At 44.1% G+C, this 19,026-nt stretch overlaps 1 protein-coding gene across 1 annotated transcript in view; it reads right to left on the reverse strand.

Annotated features, from left to right (window-relative positions):
* Positions 1-19,026, reverse strand: part of VSTM4 (V-set and transmembrane domain containing 4) — a 96,030-nt gene that overhangs the window by 13,120 nt on the left and 63,884 nt on the right. Inside the window, exon 7 of the mRNA XM_042960974.1 lies at positions 18,563-18,624. Within this exon, the coding sequence (XP_042816908.1) occupies positions 18,563-18,624 (62 nt within the window). The remainder of the gene's footprint in view (positions 1-18,562; positions 18,625-19,026) is intronic.

Raw genomic sequence — 19,026 nt, forward strand, 5'->3', positions numbered from 1 at the left:
CCCTCTCAGCCTGCAGAGACCCCTGGTCAGTTTCTCTATTTCTCCAATAAGGGCCTGGTATTTATGTTCAATGCTTGGGATCTTGTCTGTTCTAAACCTCTTTGTTTTACAGACCTGTAATCTCACTTTTGATACATTTCTTCCCAGCCAGGAAGAATCCATTCCTTAGTCTGGAAGGGGATTTGATGAGCAAAAGGGGATGGAGTTTCAGATACAGACACGTGTTGATGCATTAAAGAAAGGCTAGAATGGAATTTTTAAAAATTCTTCTAACTTTCAGTGGGTGGAAATACTCCTGGAGAGGAGGCAAGGAGAGTGGCCCTGCGGCCATCATCTCATGGCTGAATGCAGACCATGGGTACAGGGGTAATTTGGACCTTAGTTTAAACGTCAGCTGTGTGACCTTCCCGCTGTCCTTAAGGACCTCCCAGATCCTAGAGTTGAACTCAAGTGCTCCCTGACAGCCACTGAGCCAGATTAAATTCCTACATAGTAAAACCTCAGAAGAATTCAGAAAGCATTATCACACAGACCAGGTTTCTCATGCAGTGACAGAACCTTCTGGACTCCAACTGTAACAAAATCAGTTTGCAGTGAAATGCCATGTCTTCCACGGCCCATCTTTTCTGTTCTGCCAGTGGTGAGGCACTCAACAGCAGACGAGAACCCCCAGGTGGAGACCTCTCGCTTCTAACTTAAGCTCTTCTTTTTTAGAGTATCGGTTATGGGAAGTGGGCCTATGGGGAAGGACTTACTTGATACGGCTAACACTAGAAAAGTCAACCCCCAAGAATTCAGAAGTTGTGCACCTCTTGGGGACACACCACACTTTAAGCTCTTAATTTGGAAGTTTCTGAGTATTTCATTTGGTAGGTGTGTTTCCAGGATTCAAGCTAAAAGTTAACATTCCTACCAGGAGAGAGGAGAGAGAGAGAGGGGCAGAGAAGAAAAAGGAGAGAGAGACAGAGATTGATTTAACATTCTACTCCAACTCCTGCAAAACACCATTTTTTCGTAGAGATCACGGTTGGAAGTGCACGTTGAATTAAATTGCAGGAATAAAAGAAAAATACAATTGTAGCCACTGCAAATTCTCCAGTGTCAGAAGTTCAATTGGGTAATACCATTATCTGAGCAAAAGATCAATAACTAGGACATGGGGATGTTTATGCTAACTTCACCTTAGAGTTAAAAAATGCGATTGCATTTCTACGGGCTGCACTATCAGGAATCTATTTACCCAAGAGAGAATTACATATTATCGAGGGCAGACTTCCTCTCCCCCCTTCAAGATAAGTGCTCATTTTTTATTCAACAGAGGAGTACCTAGTAAAACAAATTCTCCCCTCCCCACGCCCACGCACATAGGACTATGGCCACCGAGGAGGTGGAGGCTGTATGATCAGCAAAGCTCTGTTTGATAGAGGGCCTTCGATGGGCACCCATAGGTCCAAACTCAGGAAAGAAAACTATGGCGTCACCTTTACTGTTCCTGTTGGAATCGACATGGCTTGGAAATGAACTTGACTTAATTTTGAGTTCCACAGGTCTACCGACTGGCCCACCCTGCCTTAGATGGGCTGTGCATGAGGTGGCAACAGACTCTTGGTTAGAGATATCTATTGGACAGGTAGAAATAGGAAGCTAAGCAGTGATAGGCTAGAGCTAGAGAAGGAGCTGCATGCCAGGGCTAGTCACGGTCTCCTTAGAGCTGAGACAGTTGGTCCACTGGGACCTCTGGCTTCAACAGCATAACTGATACCAGAATCCCCACCCAGAGGTGAGGGCTGGAATTCAGTTGCACTCCCCAAAGCCAGCATGCAGCTATGACTGCGGACATAGGCTCCTCTTGGCAATCTGAGCCAGGGGCTAGACACTGGGACCTTGGTCACCACACAGGAGGACACAGGCATGCTATGAGGCACCAAATGCCCACTTCCTCTGTTGCTTCAGACATCTATAAGCCTTGGGATTATATCTGCCCAAATTCCTACCCGCTTCCTGGCTTTCACGTGATTATTCAGTTAACTGATGGCCAATGAGCCAGTGTTCTCTACAGCTCTGGAAGGTTTGGAAAGGATCTGGAACTCAGGAGAGAAGTTTTGGATGGAGATTAAGATTTCAAAGTTGTATCCAGGTTTTTGGCACCGTGGGTTGGATGAGGTCACTTGGAACTCTTGAGCAGAGCAAATTTGCATCACGCTCTCGACTCTGGAGAATTCAAAGGATGTTTAGCAAAGCACATTCCCAGAATGAATTTGACATGATGGAAAGTCACATGCCCCTGGCTAATTGCTCTGAGGACACACAGAGGTGACCAGCCATAGGACCTGCTAAAGCCAGGCACAGAAAAGCCAGAGGCTTTATAAGTCATCAGACAGATGGAGGTCTCTAGATTTCACCAATGTATGTTTGGAAGCTAAAATGTGATTATAGATAAATCTCTTGGGGAGGGTCCTGACACATGAAACTTTTCATAGTGGCACAGTGATGGCAGTGAGAGCCCCGTGATCTAATATAGTCACTCATGTTCTCTTCCCCATGGACCAGAGATCTATGTTTTCCCAGCTTCCTTCCAAAAGTACTTTTCCTGGCAATATTATTCAAAAGAATACTTATGTGTAGAAAAAGAGAGGGCTTGGTAATCTCCTTCCATAAGAGTCTGCTCTGAGAATCTTCCATTTTGAACACTCAATCTTCTAATCAGCTACAATCTTTTTTTTTTTAATGTTTATTTCTCATTTTGAGAGAGAGAGTGTGAGCGGGGAATGGACAGAGAGAGAGGGAGACACAGAATCCGAAGCCAGCTCCAGGCTCCGAGCTGTCAGCACAGAGCCCGATGTGGGGCTCAAACTCACGTACCACAAGATCACGACCTGAGCTGAAGTCAGATGCTTAACCGACTGAGCCAGCCAGGTGTCCCTCACCTGCGATCTTTAACACTCTGACTCATCAGACTGTTCAAGGGTCTGTCTGGTATTACTTAAGAGCATGGATTCTCAGAGACAGGAAGACTGCCATTTACTAACTGTGTGACCTCAGACAAGTTTCTTACCTTCTTTGTGCCTCCATTTCCTTATCTGTAAAGTGAGACTCATAATGGTATCTATCCTACAGGGCTATTGCGAGGATTAAATCCATTAATACATGTAATGTACTTAGAAAATTACCTTGTAGGTAAACAGTAAATGCTACACAGGTGTTCAATTATTATTACTATGATTTTTATTATAGAGTACAGACAAGTGTTGTTTTGACAACTAGTCCCTTTGAAATACTTAGAGGCAGAGAGAAGAAGACGCTCAGAGATCATATGGAAAACATCACACACCAGATTCTGATGGATGCCACTGGGCCTCAGGCCAGTGTCAAATAAATCTAGTGATACGTGTTTTTCATAGTGGTAAAGTTAACCTTTCCTTTTTTTTTTTAACTTTTTAAAATAAAGTTCATTTATTTTGAGAGAGACAGAGAGCATGAGCAGGAGAGGGGCAGGGAGAGAGGGAGAGAGGCCTTTGCTCCAAGGGGGCGCCCTCCCCGTCAGTCTCTCCCTGGCTCCTATCTGCTCTATTGCTCTGCAGAGCACGTATCACCTCTTGGCCTTATAAAGTACGTTCATTTGGTTATCTTCTGCCTTCTCCCACTAGAATGAACCATAGCACCTAATACTTAGTGTACCAACAGTTCTAGGCAGAAAGTACTCTTATCATCAGCCTCATTTTGTACATGTAGAAACAAAGGCACAGAAACGGCAAGCTTGAGGTCAACAGCTAGTCAGTGGTGGGGCTGGTGCCAGAGCCAGCCTCTAGCCACACCGCTCAGCTCTGCAAAGGCAGTGGCTTTGTCAGACATTTGCTGCTGCATCCAGTAGTGTGCTGGGAAATTGCGAGCCACTGGCTGTCCAAGAAAAGCGTTCTGGTTTATAGCCTTTGCTGATTTACAACGTGTAAATTTCACGATGCCAAAGACATTTGTTCTCTCTCATGGGTATGAGTGGGCTGGAGCACGTCACTGGCTGTAGCTTCTAGGGAGACACCTGACTCAGGTGCTATCTGGCACACAGGAGATACTCAATGCACATTTTTAAATGAATGACTGAATGAGTTTAAGACACAGTGAAAGAAAACCAGTCTGACGCTGCACTGAAAATCTTCCTTTGAATATCCTTGGCCTCAGAAATGCAGGGAGGGGACGCTCTTGGGAAATCATGAGCTGAATCATGGGACTTTCTTCTCTTTCAGCCTATCCTGGGTTCTATGCAGACACTCTACCAAGAAGTAGGATACCTGGGTCCTATTGCTTGGAATCATATAAATCTGCATATGGCTTTAAACTTCATAGGTTAAACTAAAGGCATATGATAATATCAGATAGATTGATAGAAAGAAAGAAAGAAAGAAAGAAAGAAAGAAAGAAAGAAAGATGATAGATAATAGATAAACTATGATACTGTGACACTTTGAGTTATTAAAAGAATGGGATGGATCTATATGTACTGATGTAGAAATATAAGCCTGATATATTGTTAATGAGAAAACAATTCAATGTGTGAACATTTTGTTTAAGATCATTCTCATTTTGGGGCGCCTGGGTGGCTCAGTCGGTTGAGTGTCCGACTTCGGCTCAAGTCATGATCTCACAGCTTGTGAGTACAAGCCCCGTGTCAGGCTCTGTGCTGACAGCTCGGAGTCTGGAGCCTGCCTCTGATTCTGTGTCTCCCTCTCTCTCTGCCCCTAACCCATTTGCATTCTGTCTCTGTCTCTCTCAAAAACAAATAAACATTAAAAAAATTTTAAAAAAAAGATCATTCTCATTTTTAGAGAACTTGGCAGACAGAAGTGTATTTGTCATAATCCATAGCTGTGACCTACACTGACTGTGGGCTGACTGTGGATACACTTCAGGAATATATAGAGAGATGTAGATGTAAGTTTGCATATACACAGAAAACTGTTTAAAGAATAGAAGCTAGGGGCACATCAGTGGCTCAGTCGATTAAGTGTTGAACTTCGGCTAGGCCATGGTCTCATAGCTGGTGGGTTTGAGCCCTGCATCGGGCTCTGTGCTGTCAGTGCAAAGCCTGCTTTGGATCCTCTGTCTTCCTCTCTCTCTCTGTCCCTCCCCGCTTCAAAAATAAATAAGCATTAAAAAAAAAAAAAGATGTATTGGGGCACCTGGGTGGCTTGGTTGGTTAAGCATCAGACTTCGGCTCAGGTCATGACCTGGCCATTCCCAAGTTCGAGCCCTGTGTGTTCGAGCTCTGTGCTGACAGGTCAGAGCCTGGAGCCTGCTTCAGATTCTGTGTCTCCCTCTCTTTCTCTGCCCCTCCCCCAGTCACGCTCTGTCTCTCTCTCTCTCTCGCTCTAAAAAATAAACAAACATTTAAAAAATAAAAAAAATTTTTAAAAAGTTTAAAAAAGATGTATTAAGAAAAGAAAAAATAGAAGTTAAATTCCCAACAGCGGTAACTGCAGAGAAAGAAGAGCTTATGGAAGGAATTTCACTTTCTATTTTAACAAATGGATATTCTGAACCGCCAGCTCCACTCCTGCACCCCACTTGGAATCACCATCTGCAACTTTCATCATATAAAAACCCATCCAGCGAGGTCGAGACAGAAAACACTCCCAGGCCTGGTGAACTAGGACTATACGGAGAGCTTTCGATGACAGACAGCAGAGCCCAGAGACTGGTGGGGAAGAACAGGGACCCAAGGCCAAGTGCCGGATCAGACCCCACTCTGCCGCTCCCTGGTGGGGGAAGCCTGTGAGGGTACTTACCTCCCTGAAGCTCCTGCCTCATCTGGGAGGCGGAGACAACAGCCGTGCTTAGGCCAGGGTTGTCTCAGTGTTTCTTAGTGACAAGCACTGGGACGCTGCCTGCATGGGGGAGGGTCAGGGAAGTGAGTAGGTGGGTCCTCACCCTCAAGATCCCCTTCTTCACCATCGCTGTCACCATCTGCATCACATCACTACCACCACTGTCATCGCCATCATCACCACTAACATTACGTCACGGACACAGCACACAGGGCACCCCTGATCAATTCCCAAATCACCTTCCTCCTCAAAGCACAAAGTCACGTTATCCTTCTAGAAGGGGATGAAGCGGACTCCTTCTGCAGCCCTTCTGAAGTGGGATTCCCACTGTCTCCCAAAAGGGGGTTCCTAATGAGTGTTGAAGGTGCTACCAGTCTTAAAAGGCTCCTGGGAGGGGCACCTGAGTGGCTCAGTTGGTTAAGCATCTGACTTCAGCTCAGGTCATGATCTCACAGTTGGTGAGTTCGAGCCCCACGTCGGGCTCTGTACTGACAGCTCAGAGAACTTTGGACTCTGTGTCTCCCTCTCTCTCTCTGTCTCTTCCCCACTTGTGTTCTGTCTCTCTCACTCTCAAAAATAAATAATAAAAAAACATTTAAAAAATTTTTTAAAAAGACTCCTGGGGAGGAAGCGCTCCACTTGGCCCATCGTGAATGAAATCAGAGCCTCAATCAGCCTCCATTGGCCTCTGACACAGCTGAGAAGCATCCAACCTGGTAGCCGTCTGCGGACAGCACCAGGCAGCAAAGGGCCTCGGCACTGACCTAGTGGTGTGCCGGGAGATGACAGGTCTGTGACAGAGACCAGAGTCCCTAACACAAGACTAATACAATTCCACCTCCACTTGGGGGAAAGCGGGGGAGGGGATCTCCCTTCCCTGATGATGGCATCCCACTTATGAAAGGCCCAGTCGCTTGCTCTCTCCGGACTGGAGGAAGTCCATGAAACCAAACGACTTCTGTTTTCCCTACTCTCATCCCTTCTGAAGCTCGGCATCGATTCTTGCCTGCAGTCAACATACATAACTCCCCGTGACAATAATGGGATGTGCATGTGTACCGAGGGGAGCATAGAATTTTTATCTCTGTAAAAATGGTACTGGTGTGGTACAAGCAAAGTTTTTGTTTTTTTCCCAAGGCTTTTACTTGGGGCAATATATTGTACATGTGGTGGCGGGGTTTTTTTTCTTCTTTTTAATTTTAAATTGAGATTATGAACATATTTTATGCAGGTTAATATATCCTTTTCATGTAAAATTTAACTGAAACCGGTTCTAGCACATTAACGACAACAAGAGAAATTCTCCGGCTTATTATAAACATCCTTCAAGAAACCTGAAATGCATGTCCTCTGGAAATAATTTTGCTGGGATTTGGGTTATTATTAAAATCCTCTCAGAATTCTATCACTGGTGTCTAATGTGCCTCAAAGCCCTTTTCTGCTACTTATCAGAGAGAAACTCTGGTCTTGGCAGGATATTCTTGATAGTGAAATGAGGCCAGGAAAAGGGGCTCCTTTCCTGAGGCTGGGAAGACAATGGACAAGGCAAGGCATGTGGGTCCTGGGCTGACCACTCAATGGAAGGTAGGTTCCTAAGACAGGTTCCCTCTCAGCCATGATGGAATGAACCATGTCGTTCCTATTCATTCTGAGTGCTCTGATCTTTCAGCTTCCATGAGAAGAAGCAGGTTTATGGTAGTAGGCTTTAAAAACATTTTTAAATGTTTACTTATTTTTGAGAGAGTGACAGAGCACAAGCAAGGTGGGGGTAGTGGTGCAGAGAGAGAGGGAGACACACAATCTGAAGCAGGCTCCAGGCTCTGAGCTGTCAGCACAGAGCCCAAGGCAGGGCTCGAACTCACGAACCATGAGATCACGACCTGAGCCAAAGTCAGATGCTCAACCATCTGAGCCACCCAGGTGCCCCTTTGGTTTACTGTAGACTTTAAACTAGAGGGAATCGCAGGTGAGCCTATCTTGGTCACACACTCTCTACATGTCAGAACTCTACCTGTGAGGGGCATTAGGATGTCACAGGACAGAGCAAACCCCAGCTGACACAGGGATAAACCGTCCAGGAAACGTCCTCAGGAATGAAGGAAAGTCACCCTACCTTTTAGAAGCTGATTCTCATGTTTAATTTTCTCTTTGTTGATAAATAGGAAAATCCACCATTCTCCCACGTGGGGTCTGAATTCTTTACTAAAATGTAAAAACAGTCTTCTCCAGATGTGAAGGACTCTATCCTGTCGGCAATGACCCAACCAGAGATGTCTACTGAGTTTGATACGTCATTCAGAGCCATACTCAGACTTACAGGTTCATCAGATTCATCTGGAATCTTGTTGAACTGCTGATTCTAATTCACCAGGGTCAAGGGTGGGGTCTATTTGCCGACAAGCTCCTAGGTGATGCCCAGGCTGCTGGTCCATGGACTGCACTTTGAGCAGTGCAGACTCAGTCCAATCACACATCTTTGTCCTCAATCATTCATTCACTCCACACACACTCTGTAAGTTCCAGCTCTTTTACTGAGGACACAGTGATGAGGAGGACAAGTCCTTGATGACTTTAAAACTAGTGCTAACGAACATTTAACACCTCTGTGCAGGACACAATCAGCAGAGGGAAAAGGCAACCTACAGGATGGGTGAAAATATTTTCAAATTATTTATCTGATAAGAGGGTAATATCCAGAATATATAAAGAGCTCCTACAACTCAACAACAAAACAAACAACCTGATTTTAAAAAATGGGGAAAGGACTTGAATAGACACTTCTCCAAAGAAGATATACAAATGGCCAATAAGAACCTAAAAAGATGTCCAACATCACTGATTGTTAGGGAAGTGCAAATTAAAACCACCATGAGATACCACCCCACACCCATTAAGACGGTTACTAATAGGGCGCCTGGGTGGCTCAGTTGGTTGAGCGTCCGACTTCAGCTCAGGTCATGATCTCGCAGCTTGTGCGTTCGAGACCCACGTCGGGCTCTGTGCTGACAGCTCAGGGCCTGAAGCCTGTTTCAGATTCTGTGTCTCCCTCTCTCTCTGTCCCAACCCACTCACATTCTGTCTCTGTCTCTCTCAAAAATAAATAAACATTAAAAAAAAAATTAAAAAAAAAGATGGTTACTAACAACAACAACAAAACAAAACAACCCAGGAAATAACAGTGTTGGCAAAGATGTAGAGAAACTGAACCCTTGTATCCCTGTGCACTGTTGGTGGGAATGTAAAATGGTACAGCTGCTATGGAAAACCTATGGCAATTCCTCAAAACATTAAAAATAGAATTCCCATGTGACTCAGCAATTCCTGTTCTAGACATATATCCAAAAGAACTAAAACCAGGAGCTCAAAAAGATATTTGTATGTTCACGTGTTCACAGCAGCATCATTCACAACAGGTAACATGTGGAAGCCACTCAAGTGTCCACGGACAGATGAATGAATAAGCAAAATGTGGTATATGCATCCAAGGAAATATTATTCAGCTTTAAAAAAAAAAAAAAAAGAGGGGCGCCTGGGTGGCTCAGTTGGTTGAGCGTCCAAATTCGGCTCAGGTCATGATCTCATGGTTCATGGGTTTGAGCCCCGCATCGGGCTCTGTGCTGACAGCTCAGAGCCTGGAGCCTGCTTCGGATTCTGTGTCCCCCTCACTCTCTGCCCCTCCCCCACTCATCCTCTGTCTCTCTCTGTCTCAGAAATAAATAAACATTAAAAAAAATTAAAAAAAAAAAAAGAAATTCTGACACATGTTGCAACATGGACAATCCCTGACAATGTTATACTACGTGAAACAAGCCAGTCACAAAGAGATAAATGCCTCTTGCATGAGGTCCCTCATGTAATCAAACGTATAAAGACAAAATAGAAGGGGGGAGTTCATGGGCGAGGGGAGGGAGGAGTGTGGTTTAAAGAATATAGAGTTTTGCAAGATGAAAAGAGTTGTGGAGACTGCACGGCGATGAGAATGTACTACGGAACTATACGCTGAAAAATGGCTGATGGTACAACTTATGTTACGTGCACTTTGGCACAATGAAAAGAAAACAGCCCCCACCGTCTTCACTATCTAAGGTGTCTACAATGTATAGCCTTTGTAGTATAAGAAACGTAGAGGTCGCTTTGTAAAATGGGAACCACATGGTCCTAGTGGAGGGAAAAGTTAGATCAGGCAGGTAAGTACAACTTCGCTGTGGTGTGGGAAGTGCTAAAATACAGGTAAGGTGTTATGGAAGCCCCAAAGGCTGAAAATCAGATGGATGGGGAGGTGGTGGGCCTGCAAGCCAGCTGTGGCAGTGAGTGGGAGGAAAGGAACGAGCCCAGGCATCCTGGAAAGTAACAGACGGGCTTCAGGCACCAGTACATAGGGGTGAGGGAGAAGGCACCTACATTCTGGATGGGACAGCCATTCCCTGAGGCAGGGCTATCCCAGGTAGAGCAGGACTGGGGGGACGTGATGAGTCCCCTGTGTGCTGTGATGAACGGGCGGTGCATGTGGAGCCGCCAGAGGGAATGTACGTACCATAAACAGTCAGAACTAATCTGGAACTGACTCGAAGACGTAAGCGAGGGAACGGACGGGCTGCGCAGGTGCCTGCTGCCCCTGTGACAGTGTTGACTCTCCCAGGCAATCTGTTCAAGAAGAAGAGCATCCCAGAGACAGCCAGCATCCTGGACCGGTGGAGGAGGGGAAGCAGCCTACCCGTGTGGGGAAGGGCAAGAGCCAGGAAGGAGAGCGGTCAGCTGGGGGTGGTGGCAGATGACCCTTGTTTATCTCCAGGAACAAGGACATGGATGCGTTGAGGGGTCAGAAGTAACAAATTCACTGAAAAGGGCCATGAGAGTTGGCGATGGGGAGGTCATTGACTCGCAGAGGCATAACTGATGCCCAGAGAACTGGATTTGTGGGTAAGCAGGGCTCAAGGGGCAGGAGGACTCCAAAAGAAGGTTGTGGGGGAGCCACATCTCAGAGGTGAGTGGCAGCTCTGCGGGAGGATGAGGTGGGGCAGCGGGTGCAGGGCAGAGCCCCCCTGCCAGCGGGAGACAGCCCAGCCCAGCCTGTACTCATGTCGCTCACGGGAAGCCGTGCTTCATCCTGGAAGCAAGGGGGAGCCAGGAGAGTATTTTAAGCAGGGAAATGACATGGTTGGAGTTGTGTTTGGGAACAATCTCTAGGCAGCAACGTGGAGGATGGATCCGAGCGGGACAGACAGGATATAAGAGACCCACTGGGAAATCTGTGGTAATTAAGCCCATGACGTTCCTGATTTTTCTGTGTCTTAGGTCTTTTGCTCACAAGAGATCATTTTCTCCTTAGAGAAGAGAGGTGGCCTGAGCCTTCTGGCTACTGTGTACTACATACAAGTGCCGTAATTACAGAGGCTCAAGGGTGAGGAGGGTGTTGACTCAGAGGCAGGAGTGTATAAAAGTTCATTGAGCCCAGGGGTGCCTGGGTGGCTCAGTCGGTTAAGTGTCCGCCTCTTGGTTTTGGCTCAGGTCACGATCTCATGGTTCCTGGGTTCGAGGCCCACATTGGGCTCTGTGCTGACAGTGCGGAGCCTGCATGGGATTCTCTCTCCCTCTCTCTGCCCCTCCCCAACTTGCGCTCAAAATGAATAAATAAACCTTTTAAAAACAAAAAACAAAAAAAGGTCTTTGAGTCCAAAGAACTGTATTCTCGTTCTCTTTTCATTAGTTTTGGGGTCCTGACTACCCTCCTCTCAAATTTGTTATTTCCTGTTGCCCTTCTTTAAGCACTGAGGTCTTACCTCCACATCACAGAAACTGTTTCCTCTTCCTCCACTTGGCCTCCAAATCAATAACTGACCTGATGCAATAAAAATCAATCAAATGCACTGCTGCCTTTCTCTGTTTCTTCAGAAACAAGGAAGAAATGACAGCTTTTCCTGGAAGTATCTGCATTAGCCCCACAAGTCCTGGGGGCTCTGCTGTGGGGAAACTACACATTTTACATTTTGTCCAAGTACTCCCTTGCCCCCCAAAAGAAGAAAAAACACTGATGTAGAAACAATGACTCACTGTCAGTGTTTAAGGTTATTAGACAAAACGATCACATTGTCCGTCAGAGAGATGCTTCGTGATGGTGCGTGGCCTCATTAGGTGATTAGATAACTCTGAAAGCAGGCTATGTCGTGCTTGTGTTGTTAAAAAAGAGGAGGGTTGGTTTGCACAGCTTGATTACGAAATGTCTAAAATGCTTTGCTCCTCTCTTTTTTCTTCCTGAATCCTATCATTTTTTAAACCTCCCAACCACTCCCCGTCTCTGGAATACGTACTTCCCGCAAAATGCTATGTCGCCTTGGAAACATACAAAAAGGTTCCCGCTTTTATGCTTTGAGGGTGAAAACACAAGGAAACGCGTCTGTTATTTTTGCCTGCCAGAGTCTAGAGGGCCTACCAGGAGCTGGTAGTTAAGATTTATAATTAAGATGAGTGATATTGGGGGGGGGGGGGCGCCTGGGTGGCTTAGTCAGTTAAGTGTCCGACTTCGGCTCAGGTTATGATCTCGAGGTTCATGAGTTTGCGCGTCGGGCTCTGTGTTGTCAGTGCAGAGCCCGCTTCAGGTCCTCTGTCCCCTTTTCTTTCTGCCCCTCCCCCACTTGTTTTCCCTCTCTCTCTCTCTCTCAAAAATAAATAAACTTAATTAAAAAAAAAAGATGAGTAAGATGGAATCTAAGCCCCCAGCAGAGGAACTGGCACATAGTAGGTACTCAATAAATATTCCCTCTTGTCAATGCGGTGCCGGAGGCAGCAGGAAGCTTGACTTCTTGGGGTGAGCACGTGCTACCATCACTCTGGAGAGAGGGCTGTGTGTGCTCTGTGGCCTATAACCACCCGAGGAAGCTCCGTTTCGTGGTGATGGTAGCAAAATGGAGCAGTGACAGAATTGAAGACCTAAACTAGTGCCAGGCCTGAAAGAAAAGATGTCTCCAAGTTATTTTCTAAACTACCCACCAAGGCCTACATGAATCAACAGGTATCTATTGACTTTAGTTTTAGCTACCATCAAGACTTATTGATCGGAGAACTAAATATCGACCCATTGAGACCAAGGTCAATGCTGCCCTCCTGGGAAACTACATCTTAATATGAACTAAAACCTGCAGACGCTAGGCCTGATATTTTTGACTCTATACTGCTGGTCAGACAGAGTCTCATTCAAAGTCAGCTCTTTTCTTTATTGTATATTGTCATAGGTAGGAACTGGTTTCCAAACTGGCTTGTTTCTGGAAAATGAGGCATAGAAAATTTTAAATCTTTTCATCTTGTAAGCGATTAACAGACAATTTGGTACTTAAGAAATGTTTTTGGAGACACTTCTATAAAACAAGGAGTCCCTGTGATGCATATAATTAGATGCATGTAAATCATATAACTGCCCCAATTAACTTTCTGTGAAGATTAAGAATGTCCAATGTTGAATCTGCATCGAAGCACACCAGCTCGAACAAACACACACACAAAATTCAACAACAAAAACTTGTGACTAAGACCAGAGTTATTTTTGAAAGTACTGTTCACTCCACTCTGTTTATAAGTGGCCCCCAAGGGATTACTGTAGCATTTTGTACCCCATAAGTGCACAGCTGATTTTTGTTCAATGGACAAATGAGAGGTGCCCCCCCCCCCACCAGGCTGTGGACTAGAGATAGTTGTCCAACTAGGTAAGACCAACAACACTGCAAAGGGGCCGTCCTCTAGGGCAGTGGGGTTGTCTTCACAGGAGAAGGATCAATACTCTTGTGAGTTGTGGGAACTCACTTTTCTTGAACAGAGTGTGTGTCCTCACATGCAAAACTGGGGATCGGGAGTAGGGAACTTATTAGGAGAGTTAACTACGGCAATATGCAAAAAGCACTTCTTTGGGGGGCACCTGGGTGGCTCAGTCAGTTGAGCGTCCGACTTTGGCTCAGGTCATGATCTCATGGTTCATGAGTTCAAGCCCCACATCGGGCTCTGTGCTGACAGCTCAGATCCTCTGTCGCCCTCTCTTTCTGCCCCTCCTCTGCTTACTCTCTCTCTCTATCAATAAAAGAAAAGGCACTGTTTTGGCTGTCTCTCTAGGATATATCCACAGAGTGTCAGTAAATAGCTGTTTCTGTTATTACCAGGGGTAAGATTCTGGATTAGAACCAATAGCTCCTGAACAACTCAGAGAGAAAGTAAGGTGGAAAATTTACAATGCATATCCTTTCTTGAGGTTGTTGATAAATATCAGAACATAGAGAAAAGATCTTGAAAAGATACACAGGTACACAAATGCGCAGTGATATGCACAGCTGAGGAGTGAGGGAAGTTGATAGGTTTAGCTTTTATGCTCAACTGAGTTTCCAAAAGCCCACCGAATGACCAGAGATCTATTTAAATCAACAAGCACTCTGCTGCTACATTTGAGGACAAGACAGGAGTAGGCAATAGAGGAAAGCCGGTGAGGAATTTTTGATGATATGAACCAGATGGAATCACACTGAATGAAAAGCCCATCAGGGCCCACAGTTCACTGCAGGCAAAAGAAGTCTTTCTCTGGAAAACAGTGAACCAGCCTCTCCAGTAGAACAGCATGAAACTTGGGCACAAAGCAGCAAGGGCAGGGGCAGGGCTGGGCCAGAAGAATATGTCAGAAGCCACCAGACCCAGGCTCCACTCTGAGGCAAGAATCCAAATGAGCTGGCTAAAACTTTATGTTTTGCATTCAGAAGGACCAGATTCAAGTCTGCGTGACCCTGGGTTCCATCTTGCGCCTTACTGACTTTGCATCTCACTGTGCCCATCTGTAAAAGCAGAATGACAGAACCAACTCTACTGAGCTGGTGCGCAGAGTCATTAACAAATCTCTATCATGCTAGACACTGCTCTGGGTATGGAGGATACAGCAGTGACCACAACAGACAAGCTCCCTGCCTTCATGGGCCGTACATTCTGGTAGAAGGGAGAGGCAACTAATAGATAAATATAAAACATGTCAGGCTGCCTCTCATAGGTGAGCAGTGTTTTATATAGGATTTCAAGAAGATTCTTCCATCAACGTGACATCTGGATAGAGAGCTGAGGGGGTGAATAGATAAGCCACAACTATATCCTGGGGAGAACGTTCCAGGCAGAGTGAACAACTGGTGCAAAGTTGCTTCCAGAACATTCTTGGTATGTTTAAGGACTGGCAAGGAGGCCGGTGTGGCCAGAAAGGAACAAGGAAGGGGGTCAGTGGCAAAAATGTTGTTAAAGAGGTAATGGGGGCCAGATCATATTCAGCTGAGCTTTCCAATATGGTAGCCACTAGTCAAATGTGGCTTTCAAGCACTTAAAATGTGGTTCTGAAACGAGATGTGTAGTAGGTATAAAATATACACTGTATTTTGAAGCCTTTGTAGAATAAAAAGCATGTAAAATATTTCATTAATAATTTTAGTATATATTACATGTTTAAATGATACTCTATTTGCTATATTGGGTCAAATAAACCATACTATTAAAATTGGTTTCACTTGTTTCTTTTTACTTCTTTACTGTGGCTACTAAAAAAATTAAATTACATATATGGCTTGCATGGTATAGGGCATTATAGGCCACAGTAAGGAATCTGGCATTTATATTGAGCAATATGGGAAGTAAATAGAAGTGCCCATAAAGTGCTTAGCATATTTCCTAGAACAGAGTGGAAAATTTTATGAAACTAGAATTCCACTCACAGAAAAATTGCTCAAATGTAAAGGCAAATGAAGATATTTGAGGGAAAGACATTAGATTCAACAAAGAATAATAACAGAACTAGTACATGTTTGGTTCAAATAATTGTTTAGAATACAGTGATGAATGGTAAAGAAGATGTGATAGATATAGATATAGATAGATACAGATATACAGTGGAATATTATTCGGGGATGAAAAAGAATGAAATCTTTCCATTTGCAACAACGTGGATGGAACTAGAGTATATTATGCTAAGCAAAATAAATGAGTCAGAGAAAGACACATATCATATGATTTCACTCATACGTAGAATTTAAGAAACAAAACAGATGAACATGGGAAGGGAAGGAAAAATAAGATAAAAACAGAGAGGGGATCAAACCATAAGAGACTGTTAAATACAGCGAACAAACTGAGGGTTGCTGGAGGGGAGGGGAGTGGGGAGAAAGGCTAAATGGGTGATGGGCATTAAGGAGGGCATTTGTTGGGATGAGCACTGGGTGTTATATGTGAATGAGGAATCACTGGGTTCTATTCCTGAAACCAATACTACACGCTATGCTAACTAACTTGAATTAAAATTTTTTTTAGTGTTTACTTACTTTTGAGAGAGAGAGAGAGACGGAATGCAAGTGGGAGAGGGACAGAGAGAGAAGGAGACACAGAATCTGAAGCAAGCTCCAGGCTCTGAGCTGTCAGCACAGAGCCCTCGAACTCATGAACCACGAGATCATGACCTGAGCCAAAGTCAGTTGCTTAACCGACTGAGCCATCCAGGTGCCCCAACCCAACCCACTTTCAATTTAAATAAATAATTTTTTTAAAAAAGAACGTAGTGATGAAGTTTAATGAAACTGACAATTAATGATTATTGAAATATGAAACATAAAGTAAATAAAAAAGGATCTGACAAACAGATAAAACTGCATACATTCCTAAATTCCCAGTGGGTCAGAGAAAAACAGGCAAAATAAAAAGAAACAAGTATTTCATTTTAGCCATCCTCATAGACGTGAACTTTCTTCTTTTTAATTTCCATTGCCATGATGCCAATGAAGTTAGATACTTTTCATGAACTATTTGTGTACCTCCTTTTGTGACATGCATGTTTCAGACTTCGTATTTTTTTTTGTAGTCTTGTCTTTTTATCTCCTATTGATTGGTAGGTGTTCAGACATTCTAAAAAAGAATCTTTTTTGATGTATGCATGACAGGTTAGACATGGATTAGACAAGTGCATGATCCTTGTCTAATTTTTGTAAATTAGGGGTTATGGAACATTTTTCATATGGATATCCAACAGACCCATCACCCTATATTGAAAAGTAATCCCTCCACTGCCCTGCAATGCCACTTTTGTCATAAATCAAGTGACAATGCATCCCTAGATCTGTTGGGGGCTCTTTATTCTGTTCCTTTGATCAATTTATCTATCTTTGGGCTAATACCATAGTTTATTAATTATTGTGGCTTTAAGATAAATCTTGAAAATTGGTATAGAAATTCTCCACTTTTTTCTTTTCCTTCAAGATTATCTTGGCCACATGTTAGAATAGGGTTGCCAATTTCTCTCCCTCTCTGTCTTTCCCTGTCTGTCTCTGTATCTCTCTCTGTCTCTCTTTCTCTCTCATACAAATATAAAACTGCTAAAAATACTGGAAACAAAGTAAATAACAATATAACTAGAAACTTAAAGTTGTTCATGTCCATGCACACATATTGATATAAATTAGTGAGTTAAATAAATAAGAGAAGGTGTCCAGCTCTTCTTTACAGAAGAATTTCAAGTAGTAAATGTACAGGGATTAAGGAAAATAGAAAATCACCATGAGTACACCATACTAATAACTGCTACAAGCAAAATCCATTGATGAATGGTAACATTGTGGCTAAAAGTTCAAGGAGAAATGGGATATTTGCTTAGACTTGACGTTATCACCCCTGAAATTTTTATTAATGGCTGTGGTGGTTAACAGCACAAATTATTTGATACTCCTCTCTCAGGACAGTGAGCTTCTTTCCTTCCCTTGGATATGACCCGGACTGAGTGACTGGCTTCTAACAAATAAAGTATGGAAAGCGAAAAACAGTAACTTTGGACGAAGAAGCCTGGCAACCACCCTAACCAAGCGATCACAATTAATGTCACTTTCATAAGTCATATCGACATCATGCATCCCTGAACAGATGCACTGAGAAGGAAATATCACCTCTGCATTCTACTCCATAATCCAGAACCTCATCTCATCTCTACTCCTCAGAAAACCTCAGGGAAAGCCAAGTCAGGGGGACATTGTAAAAAAATAACCGGTTACGACTCTTCAAAAGTGTCAAGGCCATGAAAGTAAAAGAATGACCAGGGAATGTCACAGATTGGAAGAAACTCAGGACGCATGACAACAAAATGCAATGTGATATCTTGGACTGGGTCCTGGAACAGAAAAAGAACATGAATGGAAAAACTGCTGAAATCTGGTCAGAGTCTGGGGTGTGGTTAATGGCAATGTGCTGACGATAATCTTACTTTTGACAAATACACCATGGCTACGTGAGATGCTAACATTAGGAGAAGCTAGGAAAGGGCAGATGGGAACTCTCCGTTTTTTTTTTTTTCCAACCCTTCTGTGATCCTAAAGTTATTTCAAAATAAAAAGCTATGACATATTTTCTGGAAGGTTCTTCAGCAGTCTCTCCAGAGTGGTTATCAGGTTAATGTATACAAGCAGGCCCATATTCCATTTTATACCTTCCTGAGTATGGCCTTTTTTTTTTTTCCTTTCTTTTTGAAAAATAGCGTTTATAATGAAACATATGTTCTATTTTGATTTTTAGAAAGCCACTCTGGGAACAAGATATGGGGAAAAGATGTCTCAAAAGCTGACCCAAGCAGAGAGAATGTCTTTGCTTGGGGATCAAGGCACTGAGAACTATCAGCGTGATTGGAGTCAGTAAAGCTACTACTTGGGCTCTGCAGCGTGTTGAAGGCTTGAGGGGACAACACCAAACAGAATAGGGTTACTCACCAGCGTGACTTTCCTCTGCGGTTTCAGCAGCTTCGGTTTATGGAACGTGGCGGCTATGGGGGCTGTGGAAGCATATGAAGAGTTTAGCTTCCAATTCTCCCCACACTTTTAACGTCCACATATCATGAGCAACACAGACATACTCTGTGGAGACTCATGGACCCCTTCCTGCCCCTATGGAAGAACTCCCGTTTCTGACCTAGATACCACTGGGTGCCCCTCGATGGAGAGCAATTCTCCCCTAGTCTTTAGCCATGTCATCCTTTCCCATCTTCAAGGTCAATGAAACAGCTCTGCATAAAACACTGCCAGCTACAAAGAGGTCAGGTGTGCAGGTGAGAACCAGGTGTGTTTGGTAAAGGCTGAGCCTGGGAACTTCCCTGGGGCTTCGTTCTAACTACACACTAACAGTGAAAGCAGTGACCTTGACCTGCACAGCAGCCCTGACAGGTCATCAGGGAGGG

Source organism: Panthera tigris, chromosome D2, assembly GCF_018350195.1.
Source record: "Panthera tigris isolate Pti1 chromosome D2, P.tigris_Pti1_mat1.1, whole genome shotgun sequence".
Classification (NCBI taxonomy): Eukaryota; Metazoa; Chordata; class Mammalia; order Carnivora; family Felidae; genus Panthera; species Panthera tigris.